General features: G+C 44.1%; 1 protein-coding gene across 1 annotated transcript; it reads right to left on the bottom strand.

Moving 5' to 3' along the window:
* Nucleotides 1–1,307: 1,307 nt before the first annotated feature.
* Nucleotides 1,308–15,322, bottom strand: mirr (iroquois-class homeodomain protein mirror). Its single transcript, XM_065305197.1, has 5 exons — nucleotides 14,585–15,322; nucleotides 9,209–9,544; nucleotides 7,025–7,134; nucleotides 3,010–3,308; nucleotides 1,308–2,906 (listed from the first exon to the last, which is right to left on the bottom strand). Exons 1-5 carry the CDS (start codon nucleotides 14,621–14,623, stop codon nucleotides 2,236–2,238), a joined length of 1,455 nt encoding a protein of 484 aa, XP_065161269.1. The 5' UTR covers nucleotides 14,624–15,322; the 3' UTR covers nucleotides 1,308–2,235.
* Between the last annotated feature and the right edge of the window lie 2,193 nt (nucleotides 15,323–17,515).

Genomic DNA, 17,515 nt, shown 5'->3' on the forward strand with positions numbered 1-17,515 from the left:
CGGTGGAACACAACTGTGTGTGGAAAAACTTACTGGGAGTTCGTCACTCTTCAAACCCGATGATGATGATGATGTTGTCATCGGTTGTCAGCCTAGAACCAATTTAGCCCTATAAGGCCAGCGCCTCCATTCGCTTTTAATGAAGATACAACAATATCTTATAAGATGCTTTATCTCTGCGGTGTGCGCGATTTATGGAGTCAGTTTTTAGACATTCGGTCAGAATATATCGGTAAAAACGGCGACCAGACACAGCGACGATGCGCCGAGTCGGCGCCCCCGCCACGGCGATGCGCTGCTAATTGAGAACGAGACTTGCCTCGCTCTCTTAAGACTTACGTAATTAGTTGCGCGCGTCGTAAACGTTTTAGCGCCGCTTAATGAAACGCAATAAAACACCCAGCGGTGGCGGTGCGCTTTGCTTCCTGGCGGATGAAAGAATATTATATGTTAATTATTTAGAATCATAGTTTTTCGAGTGGAGTAGCATTAAATTAGATAACATTTCGTGCGGAGCCACCACAATGCATTTAGAAGCCTGGCATCCCTTCAAGCGGCTGTGTACACATTCTCCGAATACCCGACGAGTCCAGCTCGCGACCACCACACAATTGATATATAGATGTAGAACGCTGAATCGGTGTCCGCCGCTGGTGGTCCCCGGTTCGATATTAGTTCGGCAGACATATCCATTGTCAGGCGGCGCAGGCTGCCTGACGGTCGGACCGCACCGATGTCCACCGATCATGTAGTAAAGCTCGCCATAAAAAAATAAAGCGCATTGTTTTTACTCCAACCCAGCGACGGACGTCGCGGACTCGCGAAACGCGCACCGAACGAGACGACCGCCGGAATGAAAAACACGAGGACAACAGCCGCTGAGAAAAATATTAATAAATCGGCGGTTCTCTCTCGCCGCAAACGAAAACAATACGATCGTTCGGCCAACGCTGGCAAAACGAAAAACAAATTGAATGTAAATTCTGAAGAAGCGTCATCCAAAGCGTTCTATTCGTTCTACGCCTATATTGCCGGTTAAACACACGAAATATTGGTCCTAGCGTGCGGTCATAATGGTAATGCGGATCAATTTGTTTATGTTCGGCTGTCAATTGCTCATGAATTCGTTACGCAAATGCAATCGGCATGCACAATGCGCTTGTTTGCGTCATCTTATTGCTGCTGAATGTAAATGAACCGCCAAGCAAGGATTTAGTACATGAATGACAACAATGGACTTACCATAATTGGTTTGAAATTTGGCTGAAATTAGAGTCGTCTGAAATATCTGATTAAAACAATTCGAATATAAATAATGAACGAGTCACTTTATTGCAGCTTAAAACACACGAAATATTGGTAAGTCATCCATAATATTTATGCAGTACAATTCTGTTTTCTTTTTTCAAGTCACCGCTCAATTGATCGCAAATTTCGCTTACGGTTTACTGTCAAAGAAGAAGATTGAATGAGTGAGTGATATGTCAAATGTTAAAACAACAAATTAGATGTGGATTCATTCCACTTGCTTCCAATTTCCAATTTCGTAGTATTACACAATGATAATTTCTGTATTTATGCGAGCAGTGTGGTTTTGTGTTTGTGTGTATGTGTGTGTGTGGTGATTAATATAAGTGTTTCGCGTTATATCGAATTCCTTCCACATCTCTCCTCCATTTTTAATATACAATGCAGCTCTCTATAATTGTTAACTTATATTTTTGTATGCGCGTATTATTCTTAGTAGTACATAATAATAATTTTTTAATAACAAAGATTCTTTTACTTACGTTTCTACTCTAATTACATACATATAGATACAAGATTTTATACTGCTGCGAACGAAGCGCAGTACGCAAATGATTTCTTTCATTTCTTGCGGGGAGATTCATTTTCTTTTAATTGTTTAAGTTATTATGTACAAGATAATGACCTAGTACGCACACGCACGCCGCCTAGCCGCCAATAGCGCTTAAAGTCTTTTATCACCAGCGAATCGTCCTTTGGTGAAACAAACTATTTTCGTTTTGTCTTCATATCACAATGACCGTTCAAGAGCATGCTTCTCCGACGTCATAAGAGGAGGGTACTTCCTAAAGTTTGGCGGAAGGTGAATGAAAAAGAGGGAAAGAAAGTAGGTACGCGTTTACGTTTTTAGTTTATAAATTATTGTCCACTTTTATGTACAACACATCCGGAGGTAGTAGAAGATCAGGGCCACAGAGGGATCGGTAGTCAAGCCTTGTTGAGCGCCATTGGTTTTAAAGGCGTCTCAGAACCGGACGATATCGAGGACGTCGAAGAAGGTGACATGCGCGACGGGTTCGTCGAGAGTCCCAACGGCATGCTCGTCATGGTCGCGGTAGTTGAGGCCGGCAGCGATGCTTTGGATAAGAGGTGCCCGGCGGGATGGCCGAGGAGATTTCGTGAGTACGACTCCAAGAGGGAGACATCGGGAGGGCCGGCGCTACCGCCAGCCGCTGCAAGGTGCTGCGCCGCCGCCGGCCCGTAGAGACTACGATAGAATTCGTGTGTTCGCGCATACGGCGATGAGTGCAGTCCCGGCGGTGGTAATCTACTTCCGAGTGGTGGCATTAGTCTGCTAGCCGCGGTAGAGTAGAACGACGAGGACGCTGATTGCGGCGAGCCGTCGCTTTCCTTGCTCGCCATGTCGGCCAGTGACCATATTCGAGGTTTAGACGTCACGGAGCCGGAGAGCTGGGATGGGGAACCCGATGAACGCGGCGGCATAAACGCTGGGTGAGATCGATCGTACAGGCATTCGGGACTGTCCGGCCCGCTGTCCGGTCGAGACTCGCTCCATTCGCTGCCCGTGTCTGGCCCTAATCGGGGGTGAGGCGGTCGGTCCCCATCTTCACTCGAACCGGTGCCTGAATCTTTGGAATCTGTATTAAAACCAAATGTAAAAATACTGCCCCATTTCAATGGGTCCATCCCGATGACCAGTGGACACTGCTGAACCTACATAAGAAAAAGCATGCGACTCACCTATTAAATCTTTTCCGTCCGTGCTTTTATGATCATCGTCATCATTATTGTTATCTTCGTCTTCGACACGATTGCGCGGCTCCCAGGTCATTTTGTTCTCTTTCTTGAGTCGTCGCCGTGCGTTGGCGAACCACGTCGACACTTGCGTTAAGGTCATCTTGGTGATGATCGCCAGCATTATCTTTTCGCCCTTTGTGGGGTACGGGTTCTTCTTGTGTTCGTTAAGCCAAGCTTTCAGCGTGCTTGTCGTTTCGCGGGTGGCGTTTTTTCGACGCGCACCATTGAGATCCATGCCGTATCTGCAACAAAAGTCGAAGAAAACGCTGTTATAGAAACGTACAAACAAAGAAAAACTACATTCTCGCCAAGACACGCATTGCACACTCAAATCTTGATCGCACCGAGTAGTAATCTTTAGAGGAGTAATGGTCGATTGAGCAGCTTTTCACTCTTTCACTCTCCACTACCAAAGTAGAAGAGATAAATAGAGGAAATTCGATTTCCAAGACGATCGCCATTACATTACGCGACGCGCTTAACCTTTATCAGAGATTAAACTCACGGATTCCTCGGATATGCCAGCTGGATGTAGCGATTTAGTTGAACTGCTGAATTGACGAGATCGAAATTAAATTTTCCAACGATTTCGTCCTTCTATCCGATGGCAGCGAATCGCTTTTTATATAAAGACATCCAGGGGTTGCAAAAGGGGCGGATAAGCATGTCTGCCTGTGCCTGATAACATCGAATGTCTAAATCGGACCAGATGTGGCAGCGGAGCTGTCTTACAATCCGGATGACATACCTCGAGGGGCGCGGCGAGACTTTCCACGCGCAAAATTGAAACATCCTGTCATGGCGCCTTTCACAATATCAACGTGGGTTTCATTATTTTTGACACCAGTCTCAACAACAGGCCTTTTCGTTGCACCTTTCGTGATGGGTGTAAAAATGATTTTAGCAAATCTTGCTCGGCTGTATCAGCGAGTAGTGCACGGAGATGTACATACAAATGGAAAATTAATAAAGCTGTCAAGCGCCCCTTTTGCGAGCGTCGAGTCGGGGCGAAATTAAGCAGCCGCGCGGAACGTTTCAATCTGAAGGTCGTGGGGCGTGTGTTTGCCAACAAACAGACACATCCAACCGGCATCGAATATGCCATGCGCATCCACCGGGTGGCAATTTAAAAAACAACGCTCGACGCCTGGAAAGATCCGTTGCGAGGCGCGCCCTACTCCCAATGTGTGCGTGGTGCGCAGCGGTTCTATTTTCTGCGGGCGCGCTCCCCCGTGCCTAACTGATCGCATTATCAGCTTGTTTCCATAGCAATTGCTAATCGGAGCGCGCCATGCAGATCACTTCCGCGCCAGCGAGTGCCAATAAACGCCGTCGGCGTACGAGTTGCGCGGTCAACGTTTCGCACATACGCGCTCTTTGTCTGTCATAACACGCGCAAACATCGCAGTGGTAATAATACGACGAAGAAATGATGAATGACATGCACATAATAAGGTAAGACGTAGTGCTAGTCAAGCATCACATGTCAGGTCCATTATGGAAATTCATTTTATATGCCTCTCATGGCCGAAAGTGGCGGATCGTAAAACATTTCGGGCATTTAAAATGTTTATCGTCGTCCCTGTGTCCCTCGTCTGTCTGCAGAATTAAGCAAAAATAGTTCAGACGTAAACACGTGTTGGGCGCATATAAAAATGATTGTCGGTTTATTATCGCATGACAGAACGACGTCATCACAGGACACAACTCGCATTGAATTTAAAAAAAAAAAAAACGTCTCCGTCGGCAACAATACAAGTTTCCACGCTAGGTTAGGATCTCAAGGTATTACTACAGTCAGCATCAGCGTGACAACGGCCTGTATTCACATAATACCGCTAGACATATTAAACAGCGCGTGTTGACTTCTGCTTTTGACACCTTTTGTTATATGAGATGGGATGGACTCAATTGAAAGGGCCAGAAAGCCGAAAGCTGTGAAATTCGTGAGCCGCTCAGATCAGCGCATTGCGATAGTCATTAGGCTATTTCATTATTGGTTATGACATACCTGAAGATTCCACAGCAATAATCCATCATAAGATTTTGTATGACCCTAAAATATATGCAAAAAAAAGTGTACGCTAGTCCTAAGTACATACGAACATGGATTGACGAATCGATTTTTAATTACCATCACCCTTTTTATTCCTGTGTGTTTCGGAAGCTATTTATCGTGCTGTTGGAAGGTTAACAAAAGTTCTTATTTATGTAAATCGTTGCGACGAGCAGATGGAAGAGTTGGATGGCTGCGAGTTGAAAATTGATAGGAATAGACACCCGAGGTTCGTGCTCGCGGCAGGTTAGACGTCGACGTAGATGTCGACGTCGAGTGGGCTTCTTCGTCGCGCGGCAGGAATATGTACACGCAGCACCTGGCGGGCATGCACGAGTTCACCACGGCCGAACGCGCGCAATCGTTAACAGTGGCGAGGCCCACGGTTTATCGCCACCGTCGATCTAGCATTATCGCAGGAGTATCGGTAATCTCTTAAAACGCGATACCTTATACTTAAAGTGTCTCCGTTGATTGGTGACGCTCAACCGTTCGAAGACGTGACCCTCGGCTTTGTCCCGCCATGCACCCGTGAAACTAATGCAAATTTTATTCGGCTAGGTATTTATACCTACATATTTTATAATACATAAATCGAAGTCATACGCAAAGAACGACCGTTAATCGTTCCTCAAAGCGACTTTCGCATCAAACCGATCAATCAAATTTAACATTCCAGCTAATTACGGTATGTGACTCATTCTCTAACCCAAATCGGATGCTATAGCTTAGGTACGTGCACATGTTGACACTAGAAGCGGCAGTCTTGGAAATTTGTATGTGCCTCGCATCAGCAGAGTGATGACAAAAGATGTAATTGGCGATGGTCTTCCGTCCACGTGTTGTTCCGCCGAAAGGCCATCGTCACCGCGTCGCCACAATAAAATTACACGCCGACACGGTAAAAACATAACACACCATCGATTCAACAATCGTCGATAAACTTCCGAATGCAAGCGCAGAATATAAATTATCATCACGTAGCTACCGCTGCGAATCGGGTATGCGATTGTGGAGTTGAACAACGCCAACCGGCTAAACGAGGCAACGAACATACGTTCGTTGTTGTCATTGTTTGTTGGTGGGAGCAAATAAAAAAAAACACCAACAAATGCCGATTACTTTTGGTAATATGTTGGAAACAACATGCGCGACAGCGTATTTTCACGCTGAACTTAGAGGAACAAAACGCACATGAAAAAAGGCAACAAATTATCTTATCGCTTTTGACATAATTATAAATAATTAAATTCAATTATCGTTTGGCCTTTGAGTTCACGCCCGTACTTAATATCATCATCGGCAGTGCAGGATCATCAATCATCGCGTGGTTTGTTTCGCTCTCGCATTCAACAGCTCTACGAACTCGTATACATATTTAACTTTCAACGGATCTTGAGCTTGAGATGCAGGCAAACCAGTGTAGGTACTTAGGTGCGATTTTAAAGTGTGTATGAGAAAAATATTTATATATATATATAAAGAGAAAAGCAACGAGCCCAAAAACCGTATAATCAATTTCAATTAAGCAATCTCCACAAACCACGAAGGCGGTTGTTTTCCGCCGTGCACGAATGCGTTTTTCGAGGGGGTGCAGTGCGTCATTTATTATTTAGACCGATAACTAGCGCGAACTGCCGGGAACACACCCCAGTCATTTGATATCTACTTCACTTTGGCTTTGCCTCGACGGAGTCATGCCCGTAACGTCCCATGGGGTCACCCCACACCATCTCCACACGATGACACCCCCACACACAGTCTAACGGCCACTAATGCGTAAAAGTTCCTCGCACGTCGACAGTTCATTCGGAGGTAACACCACGTGTAATCAATTTTCGACACTCGAATTTTACGCTGATCGCTTAGTTAATAATGAAGTAGCAGGAAAAGAAAACTTACCCATTGAATGGATATCCGGCAAAGGCGGCGTCATAGGGGTGATACACAGATGGATATGGCCAAGAAGCCGCTCCCGCCGCAAGATTCTCCTTCAGCTCCAATCCAGCTGCCTGTAAACAACAAAGGTGCTGATTAGATAGGCGTGTGTCACGGGACATGTCGTATAGCAACTATTTTGTGTCCTAATGTGTCTTAATTCAATAATTAAACTGCGATCAAATCATCAAAACATTTGTCACTATCTCAGTTATCGGGTCGCATATTACTTATTAACTAATTTTAAACAGTGACCTATTGGCCCATAACGCTTGAATAAGATAAATTGAAAACATATTTGTTGATGCGAACGCTTCATTAATCGCTGTGTTAACACATTCAACGCTCAACCAGATGTGGCAAAAATTGCTCGACTATGTCATCAGGTGTGCTTACTTTATTTTAAGTTTAAACTTACGCGTACGAGTACATACATTTGTCTTAATCATAGCCGAAAGAGGCAAATGTTGGGAAAGAGTAAACGGAATAATTTAGTAAACATGACAGTTGAAATTTAATTTTGGCCAGACACATGAATATGAATGGTCATCCTGGCCTCTTCTCTGGGGGATTAAGAGACTCGACTCGAAACCACGTTATGTTAACAAATAAACGACAACAAAAGCAACAACACAACCACAAAACTCCACTCAGAACACACTGTATGCGTTGTGCAAGCACACACAGCGCTCAACTATGCAGCGCTATAAAACATCGACTGAAATGTGTTTTGTCATAAATCAGGATTGGGACGTGTCTATATAACTTCATTACGGATTATTATATTAATCACTTGCCGCTTGTGGCACAACAATGGCTCTGACAGGGCTTGTACGCATCCACGATGCTGCAGCGAAAGCCCAATGTGTCTTCTGGGTTTGGGTTCTGTGTTTGCGTGGCGTTTTTTATTCATTCACGTCGAGCTTGCACAGGCATAAAAAGAAACACAACATTCGGGTTTTACTATCATACAATCGTACGCAAGAGACAACAGATTATTTATTATTGATTCATTTTTAACTCAACGTGCACGTACGCTGTTCGCATGAGGAGCTTTTTCATTTGGGCGTGCAGCACTCTGAAGATGAAGCAGCAGCATTTATATTCGTATTCAGCACTGAATTTAAATTGAGCATTCTGTGCTCAATGTATGACGCCCAGAGAGAGCACTCTATTCCGGAGTTAGTTATAGAATTGTTTGTGTTTTATGAATGATAGCAGGCGCGAATTCATGCTGTCTACAACCAAATAAATATAATTTAATTAACCATCGCAAAGCTTGCTTGCCGCTACGTCAGCGCTTCCACGCTTAAGAGACTCACGCATGTGGGCAAAAGGGCATTAATTAGTAACACATTGCTGCTTACTGCGAGATTGCGCTAAAGGTAAGAGGAAAATTAATTTTCACGCATTTGTAAGCATCCATCATGTGAGCAAGATCCACTTTTGCAAACGACTTATTTGCATGCACCTAATGTTCTTTCAGGTGATGACGTCCTGACTGATGACATCTGTCTATTATAAACTAGGTTATTGCAACTTTAGTAGATATTGTAATTGTGCGCATGGCGAATGCTCGAAATGGCGTTTCGCCTAGCAGAATCCTGTTTTACGGATCGTTAAGTACAGTACAAATACAGCATGACCAATAATAGTTGGAAAACGAATCGAAAATGGATTGCACGCCCGTAATATTGGCGTGTGTGCGAGAATGCTCGATGTTCGTGTAATATTCCTGTATGTTTGATTATTTAATCGCCACAAATGGACACGCGCGCCCGGATTGAAACAATGTGTCCGAACATAATGGCATACGAATGTAAAATTTTGTAAGAGTCACGCTCACAAATGATTGTCAACGATAGCGCAGTGCGAGTGAACGTGGTGAGGTTTTCACCATGCCGAATTTCAGATGTGTTCGAAACGCGCATCCGCTGTCCGCGTTTGTGTCAAATGTCAACGTTCAAACGCATACAAATATGTTCACCTATTATAAAGGTACGCATGAACATTGACCAGAAATCATTACCAATCAATTGATTCAGAAATTGTTGCCAATGACAGAAAAAAAACCAACTAGTTGGCTTGAAACATAGCCACACCGTGGGAAAGTTGAGCAGAATTAACTTATAAGGTAATTACACATACCGTTGAAGTATAAAAAGGCGCCTGGTCGGCGCCCAACGCCGGAAAGTAAGCGGCCATGCCTTCCGGATATGGAGAGCTGTACATTGATAGTGCAGGAATACCGGGCACGCCGCCCGCGAGCCGCTGATAGCCCAGAAGCTCGTACTGACAAGAACACACACTCTGGCCGGTGATGGGATCGGTGAAGATGGGTCGGCCAGTGTCACAACACCGTTGACCGGTGGAGTTTGGTGGCGGACTTCCAGCGGTAGCGGGAGGAGGTGCCGAGGACGTTACTGCCATGCTGGTCACAGGTGGTGCTGGGGGCGATTGACTAGGTCCCGATGATACTGCGCTCTGTAAATAAACAAGAATCCCAATTAGAAACATATGTTTTTCACATTTATTTAAATCTAGTACTAGGGAGGTAACTACTCCCTGATATTATGTGGCATTATTTTTGGTTGTTTGTGAAAGGAAAATTTCTTTATTAGTAAGGTAAAACCGGTCAGAAATGATTTACTTTTAATACAAGGGTAGGAATCGAAAGGATAGATGTGTAAATGGCATGACAGCAAAACGGTGAGTCGTTCTACAACCATCGTTACAATTTCAGGATAACTGAATGCTGTTGTAGGTATGTCACATGCGTGGCTCCCGTCGAAATTCACTTCTCGACACAGCGGCGCAAAGGGATTCGTGTTGTTAACATAATATTGGATAATTTTTCGACTCGCGTATCTTGTTGGCTCACCGTCATCAAAGAGGAGAAAAGCCACGTTATTTCCTAAGCACGCCAGTAGAACGCAATTTCATTCCACATTTTTTAAAATTATTGTGCAAACGACGATAAGCAATGTTTTGCAATTTACCACTAATAAAATTAATTTATAGAATGAAAATATAACATTGTTTTTGTTGCTTCGAATTTTGGAATGTAAGGTAGACACGAATTATCTTATTAGTTGACAGACATATTACCAAGTTTTAATTAGCATTGTAACGTCGAACAACGAAACGATTGGTGAGGAATTTTAACAAAGCAACTTCAGTCAAATCGGATAAACGTTTGTCGCATCGAACAACACAAAACAGCACGCCGTCAAACGAATGTTTTCGAATATTCGCCCATAAGCAGCGGCGTGTAATACACAAAAATTCGCTGATTATCACATACTCGATACTCATATACTTGGCATATTTATTTTTATTTGAATGATACGCTTTGTAACATTTGTGCGCCGTAGGCAAACATTGTTTGTATTAATAAACGTGTAACAATATGTTGCTTGTATAAACATGCATATTATAAAGGTTTCAGGCTTTTATTTTATTTGAATAATTAACGCATTACGTATCGCGCATGCATGCACGCCGACGAGCCGACGATGCACTTCGGCAGCGAAAGGAAGTTATAAATTAAATTAATAAACGCGCGCGGTCGAGTCGGCATATCAAATTCATGCGCTTCCTAAGTGTCTCTAAGTAAGGCGATACGTTCTTTTTAACAGTTGTTGGATATTTAAGTTAAAACACAAAATGTTTTATAATTTCGAAAAACACACAAATGAAGGAGACACGCGAGACGCGTTCGCGGTGTGTGCGCCCTTGTAACGATACGTTCGTCGCGTATAATGGTAATAATCGTGCAAACTGTTTAACATAAATAGACCAATTTCTTATGTAAACAACGCGCTGCGCTGACTATAATGTCGACCAGCTCACTCGCGCACACCCGTCGAAAGGGAGTCTCGTAAACGCATACACGATAATCATGCACTTCGTTAATAATTAACCGCATATTAAATTAAATTTTAAAACTGGAAATGGTAATCACCGTTGAATGTGTAAGGTAAGTTAAGTCCGTACGGCTATCGTAAAGAGTCAAAACTCGGTCGAAAATCAACTGCAACGGTGATAATTGCGTACGAGTGTAGTAATAAACGCAGATGCACACAACCCAAGCGCAAAATGTTTTCCTGAACATCAAATATCATTACAGCAAATGTTACACCCTGAACTGGATATTAATAGAAGTTTATTACTCACGTGAAAACGTTGTTCGCGATTTCTACGTTTTCTTCACGTGCAGAAGGTGACTGTAGTTCTACATTGAGCCACAAACACACGCTCGCTATACCTACATCTGTCACGCAGTGTGTGACTGCATACATTACATTGCATTTAGTTATTCATGCACATTTTACTCGCAGCATATTGACATTTTATTATTACGTGTTCGACCTGTAGCTCTTTTTTTTGCTGTTGAATGTGTTATAGGCACCTATCATTCGTTCTTGTTTCAACGTGTGACTTTACCTATTTAGTTTGTAAACAAAAATGGACCGATATCGACAAACAGCGGCACGATGTGACACTGTGCATGCGCGTCTGGAGTTTAGAAATTTTACAAGCTGTTCGTTGTTGGCATTTTTTAATTTGATATGAATTTTATATTTTTCCCTCGGCGCACGCGTCCATATTCTAGTCGAACACGATTTTCTACTTACATGCGCATTCTGCGGCTTGTTTGTAATTAATATCGAACAAATCGCATACATTGCATTAGTAGATAGTCACGAAAACATTAAGTTAATTTTCGTATCTGGTAATGGTAATGATTTGGTTGCCAATTTGCGCAAATGTAGATTCCAGTTATTGACAATTTTGCATTTGTGCCTTATTGCAATACCCATGTAAAGTATCCTGAAGCATGCTGCAATGGAAGCAGTTCTGAGAAGATGTGAGATTGTGCATATTAAATGATGATAAATCATACTCGTATGTAGTAGGTCCCAGTGATTTATAAGCATTTAATATTTATTTTGATGGGTGAAATTTGGCGTTACTAATATTTTTTCTGGTAAGCGCACGTTTGTCACATACACACTCTGGCCGAATGCAGCCAGCTGCAGAATAATATTTAATTCCGAAATATAAAGCGTTGTCTCTGGTAGAAACAGAATGTCACCATATTGTGGCTGACAGTGCGCAAAGGACACAAAATTATGCCGGCTTTCTCGTTTCTATCCCTTTCCGATTCCGAAGGAATCCACGTTTACAGCAGTCATGCGTGAAGTGCTGCTCTTTCCGAACGTATTATATCGGTGTTAGGCGCGCGTCAAAGCCACCCCAGGTTATACGAGACCGCGTTCGACCTTTATATTATTTTCGCACTCCAAATGTGGGGTTTCGGTCTGCCCATAAATGCGCAAAAACACAATAGGTAAATCTATTAATATATTTACTTAATGTTTACGTTCGTCCCCGCGCATTACCGAGGCTTTCAGTCCGGTTTCATTCACGTCTGAAAGGGACATCCACGCAACACAATAAAAACTGAAACGCATATGAATCAGATTTATCAGATTTATTTGCCCCGGATTTGGATTTTATCGAGTCGGATAAAGTTTGGTTGGATTTTGAGCGCGTCGCGTTAGTCATGTGAGTCATAAACAAGTCTGCCAGCAATGTAAGTGTACTTATATGACAAATGTTATTCATTGCATTGACACAACGACAAATTATGCTTAGCGTTGTTGCAGTTTTGATTAATCCACGCATCTAAAGCAATAGATCATCACCTTGAAAAAAACCGGCAAATAAGAGTATTAATATAAATGTGACGCAAGTTAATTCAAGTTCAGAATTAAGATTTTGAGGCGTTATTTTTATGTTTTCGAGAACAAAACCGGAAATGCAAGAAAAGTATTAAAACAATGTCATTTCTGCCGTTGGTGGCATGTGCAAAGAGAGCTGCCAAATACGCGAGTGAACAAAGTAAATTTTAATTATTATGAAGCCGTTTAGGGTTTTCGTGCTCGGCACGCGATGTGCTATGCGCATATTACCGGCTCGCGGAGCAGTTTTAATATCCGCAATAAAATGTAAATCATAAAAGTCTTGACGAAAACTCAACGTTCGCGAAGGGACCGAACCCAACAAAAACAGCGCGGCTCAACATTGAATTAAAGTGCAGCCGCATGGGAATATTAATCGGAGTATTAATTACAGAAAACGAAAAACAACTTATTGGTGATCTTCCTGAATGAAAAAAAAAAACACTTGTGAATGACCAGCTAAGATCTATACAACGGTCTTTCGCAGAATGAAGCGATAATGAGAATGTTTAAAATGATTTTAATTACAATTAGTGAACCGAAAATGAGACCAATTTCAATTGAACGTTATGCTTGGTACCTTCGAATCGCAGCACATGGGCACGCCGGCGTTGCAGTCGCGGAATGCAACTTAATTTGTACTTTGAGTTAATTAAAATCTTGTTTCGATTGATTCACGACACGTCCGTTGTCTGGTTTATGATGCACTTCATCGCCGCAACAAATTGACAGTTCGTGAAAACTCCCAATGCTATTTATTCAACTCGTTGGTTCGCTTGCGAATCGTGTGACATCAATTTTTGCAAGTAGCTTATGATTACAGATATTGTAATTTTGGTGAGTACCAATGTGTCAAGTATTCCTCAACAGATTTAAATACAATTGACATTACAATATATGAAAGTTAATTTTGGTTTCATTTTTTCGGGGGTTATTGTTTTCAAAACGTGTTCAACTTGTGGACTATGTTTTGTTTTGTAACGACATTTTTGATATAGCATAGCGTGAACATGTGCAATATGCGCATTCGTTTGAATAATTTGCACATTTAAAAAAAACGTAAGTTTAATGTGGTTGCGTTGTTGCTGGATGCTTTCGTGACAGGTTTTTACGAGTAGGTATGGGGTTCTGAAGTGATATCAATTTATTCGATCGACGGAAACGGGTCTAAAGTCGAAAGGAAGGAAACGAACAAGCGCGTGAAAGCTTCGAAGGTAGTTTTTTCAATGGTTAAGTATTCTCAACTTTAAAACATGAAAACAAGGCAGTTGACCTAAACACCTGCATTGAAACTAATCGAAAATCAAGGTAACGAAATTAGTTTCTTTTCCTTTTTTTGATTTATTAAATTGTGGATCAGCACAAACGTTCCATGTTTGTCTTATTGTTGGTTCCAATTTGCTAGGAAAAGGATGTAGTTTATGGCCCGCGGTATTAATACGAGGTTCGTTGGTAATTTGCTCATGGGGAATGTGTGTTTGGATGTTGTAGCAAGTTTGGTAATTAGCCCAGACTCGAGCGGGTCTCCGAAGGTAGCCGAGTGTAGGTAAACGCAGAGGCGGCATGCAAACTCGGATGCCAACCTGCCGCTGGCTGCTGTGGCGAGAGAAGTTTGGAGGTGGCGTACGGGGTGGTTTCGCGCACACACATAGCAAGCGAGTCAGGCAATCGCCTCGGGGGCAGTAGCCAGACGCACAAAGCCAGATGCCCGAAGTTCGGGCGCACGAGACTGAGCACACAAAGGAAGAATAGATGTGTGGTGTGTGGGGCGGCGTACCTGAGTATTCGGCGATGCTCGGAAGCCAAACTGGGACATGGTGTGCCCAGTCGGTGTCGCACTCACTGAGTCGTCGCCAGAGGAAGCATGGCTTCCTGCACGCACAGAACACTACACCACTGACGGCTGCATATCACGATGAACGATGTCGAAGATCACGATGTTCGAAGATGCAAGTTTGAATGAATCACCACGTGACTGTTGACAACTGCGCGACGACCGACGTCCCTCGACTGACGGGTCCAAAAAATACGGTAGCGCGCTGCGGCGGGCGCTCGGCGCTCCCGGATTGTATGTACAATGTAATCTGTGTAACGGCGCACGCCAGGTGATAATTGCGGTCGAACGAAACGCTTCTTTCTGTCGGGCTTGATTTTTGCGACGCGGGTGCTGCCCCTTCGGGTGGGGCGGAGCGGGGCTGGCGTTCGCGCGGCAGTGGAAGGGGGGACCGCGACGCTGGGCTGCTGCTGTGCGGTTGCGACGCGTCGACGATGCCGTCGACTGCTGGTGTGGTGCACAATGTGTGCGAGCTCTTGACTGCTGCGGTCGGGCGTCGGGATACGTCGCTCCGGCCGAGAGGGTCCTGTTTTTGCCACCGACAGAACGCGACTACTGATGTCACGGAATTCTTTTAACGGCGACAAATTGTCGCGATCACACAACACAAGCGCAGTAGTCGTCGCCGGGGCGATCGGGAAAAAATGTTCGTCGCGAGTGGGGCGCGGAGCGAGCGAGCGAGCTGCCGCACTCGTCGATGTCGCGCATGTGTCTCCTCCGGGAGCGCTCGCGCGCTCTTTCTGAGATACACACACAGTCGAACATTTTTGTGCCGGCCTCTCCCCTCGGCGCGCTGAGCAATTGATCCACCACCACTAAAAATCGCGCGCCCTACTTCTTTTTCGCGGCGTGGTCCCCTCCTGCCACCGCCCCATCAAGGAGACGCCGCGCCGCATTTTTCCCTCTCCGCGCGGTCGTGTTGTCGTCGTGTCGCTGCGAGGACGATTGAAGCGAGAACGCGACGCCGCTTCGACGGCGGGCTACGCCTCGCTCCGCCCTCGCGTATCGGCCCAATCGTCGAGGGTGTGTGCGTTCCGCGCGGCCTCGCCACGTCGCCTGTCGTCGCCGTTGCACTGTGTGTGATGGATCGACCGCGTGCACGCATCATCCCCGTGTCTAACCGCTGTTCGCACCTCGACTCGACACGAATCGCCTACCCACTAAATACCCGTGCCGCGCTCGCTCGCTCGCCGCTCTACTCAAATCTACAACTTGTAAAAGGACTCCGCCGCTCATACAAACGCTAAATGACTACTACCAGCAAATCTCTTTCTTGTTTCTATCCCACAAGTATCAATTATAAACTTTACAACTAAATCCCTTTTCATTTACATATTTTAGTTACATATTACGAGTATACACTTTTCTTACCTACATAATGAAAAAAAAAAACTTTAGTTTCACCAAGCGTCGCTGTCAGCGCTGACGGCGCATTCCTGTAGGATAGAACTTGATGGAAGGTAGATGCTTATACTCGTATGCCTCGCAACAAAGTAAGTATCATACTACACAGACTAGAGACGAATTTATATGACACTCTCGATGCCTGACGCTGATTCGACGCGCGTTCGCCGCGTAAGTTTGTACATTAATCTTATGAAGATTGATGATTCTAACTATCTGACAGCAAAGTTGCAAACTCTCGAGGATAATAAAGTACCGCACAAGCGGCTTCCCCGCTACTTGCCCATCTTCGACTTTGTTTACTTGTATATTCTTCATTCTGCATCCGTGTTCGGCGTTCACAATGCCACCGTGTAGTATACGTAATGTCTGGCTGCAAACGTACAAGCGTCGTAATTAAATTTCTTTACAGTCAGCATAATGCGCTCTCGACACTCTCCACGTACGCAGTGGAGTGCGCGCACGAGTCGGGGGAAAATTTCGAAAAGTGTGCGGTTTCGTTCAGACATGCCCTCTGGTGGCGGTGCTAACGCTTCGCATGAGGGGAATGACGCTTTGGTGGGAATGTGATTGGCACCGCCTTCTTTGGCATCGCGGCGTGCGCTCGCCACAAGCAAGGTCAGTCGTTGCGCGGCGTTCTGCTAATGCTCAATTTTTTCCATCCTCAAAGCGTATCTGATGTGTTGAGGGGAGCACGATTAACGAAATAAAATGTGATGTGACGCACTGGCAACTAATCCATTGATACCGTCAACCCGATATAAATTCAACTATTCAAACTAACTTATCTTAACACGTTTTTTTTTAAATTTTTGCTTCTTGTTTTCAAAAATGTGAATCGAGGACATTGGCGATTGAACAAGGTGTCTTCTTCACTACTAAACTCTCGTGATATTGCGGTTTACTCTTCGAAGTCTTTTGTTTTGTTTTGTTGTGTGCGTTTTATATTTACGCAAACACATACACATATATGCGCACATGTATATATATGGCTCTGCCTCTCAACGAGAATGAATTCCAGCAAGCATGTTGCTACAATCGTGCGTACAATGTACCTACATTCAACACACGCGATTGACCAATTGGGATGCTGCGTGGAGGTTCTGTAAAGGAGGAGAGCGCACCTCTCATTAAGGATGCAGCTTTGGGCGGACCGCCTCTTCGTGATTACGCGTCAGGTGTGAGTGATTACCTGGTCCGAAGCGCCGGATGCTGTCCGTGTTCGTTCGAGATATCACGTTTGTTAGTTGCTTCTTTTACTGCCTTACCTGCATGTGCGCAAGTGTTCATTCATAGCCACATGCACGAGAAGTATTTTTATTACAAACTGTGTTACCTTGATTAATTTGATGATCAAACATCGTCAGTAACTGACGATGCGAGTGTATACTCGAAATAAACTGTATTCAATTCACGTACCTACAATTTTAAATAAATATACCTATATTTTGGACATCTTGATTTATTCGT

This window comes from Atheta coriaria, unplaced genomic scaffold (assembly GCF_025399875.1).
Source record: "Atheta coriaria isolate IRGN ID8LTWV9N9 unplaced genomic scaffold, Caltech_Dcor_3.1 hic_scaffold_6_pilon, whole genome shotgun sequence".
NCBI lineage: Eukaryota > Metazoa > Arthropoda > Insecta > Coleoptera > Staphylinidae > Dalotia > Dalotia coriaria.

What these genes read in the sequence shown, in the direction of transcription:
- mirr (XM_065305197.1), bottom strand. Translation starts at nt 14,623, where the DNA reads ATGTCCCAGTTTGGCTTCCGAGCATCGCCGAATACTCAG. An exon ending in CGCCTTTTTATACTTCAACG is followed by an intron (nt 7,135 to 9,208) that starts GTATGTGTAATT and finishes TGTTGTTTACAG; the next exon opens with GCAGCTGGATTGGAGCTGAA. An exon ending in GCCGGATATCCATTCAATGG is followed by an intron (nt 3,309 to 7,024) that starts GTAAGTTTTCTT and finishes CTTTTGTTGCAG; the next exon opens with ATACGGCATGGATCTCAATG.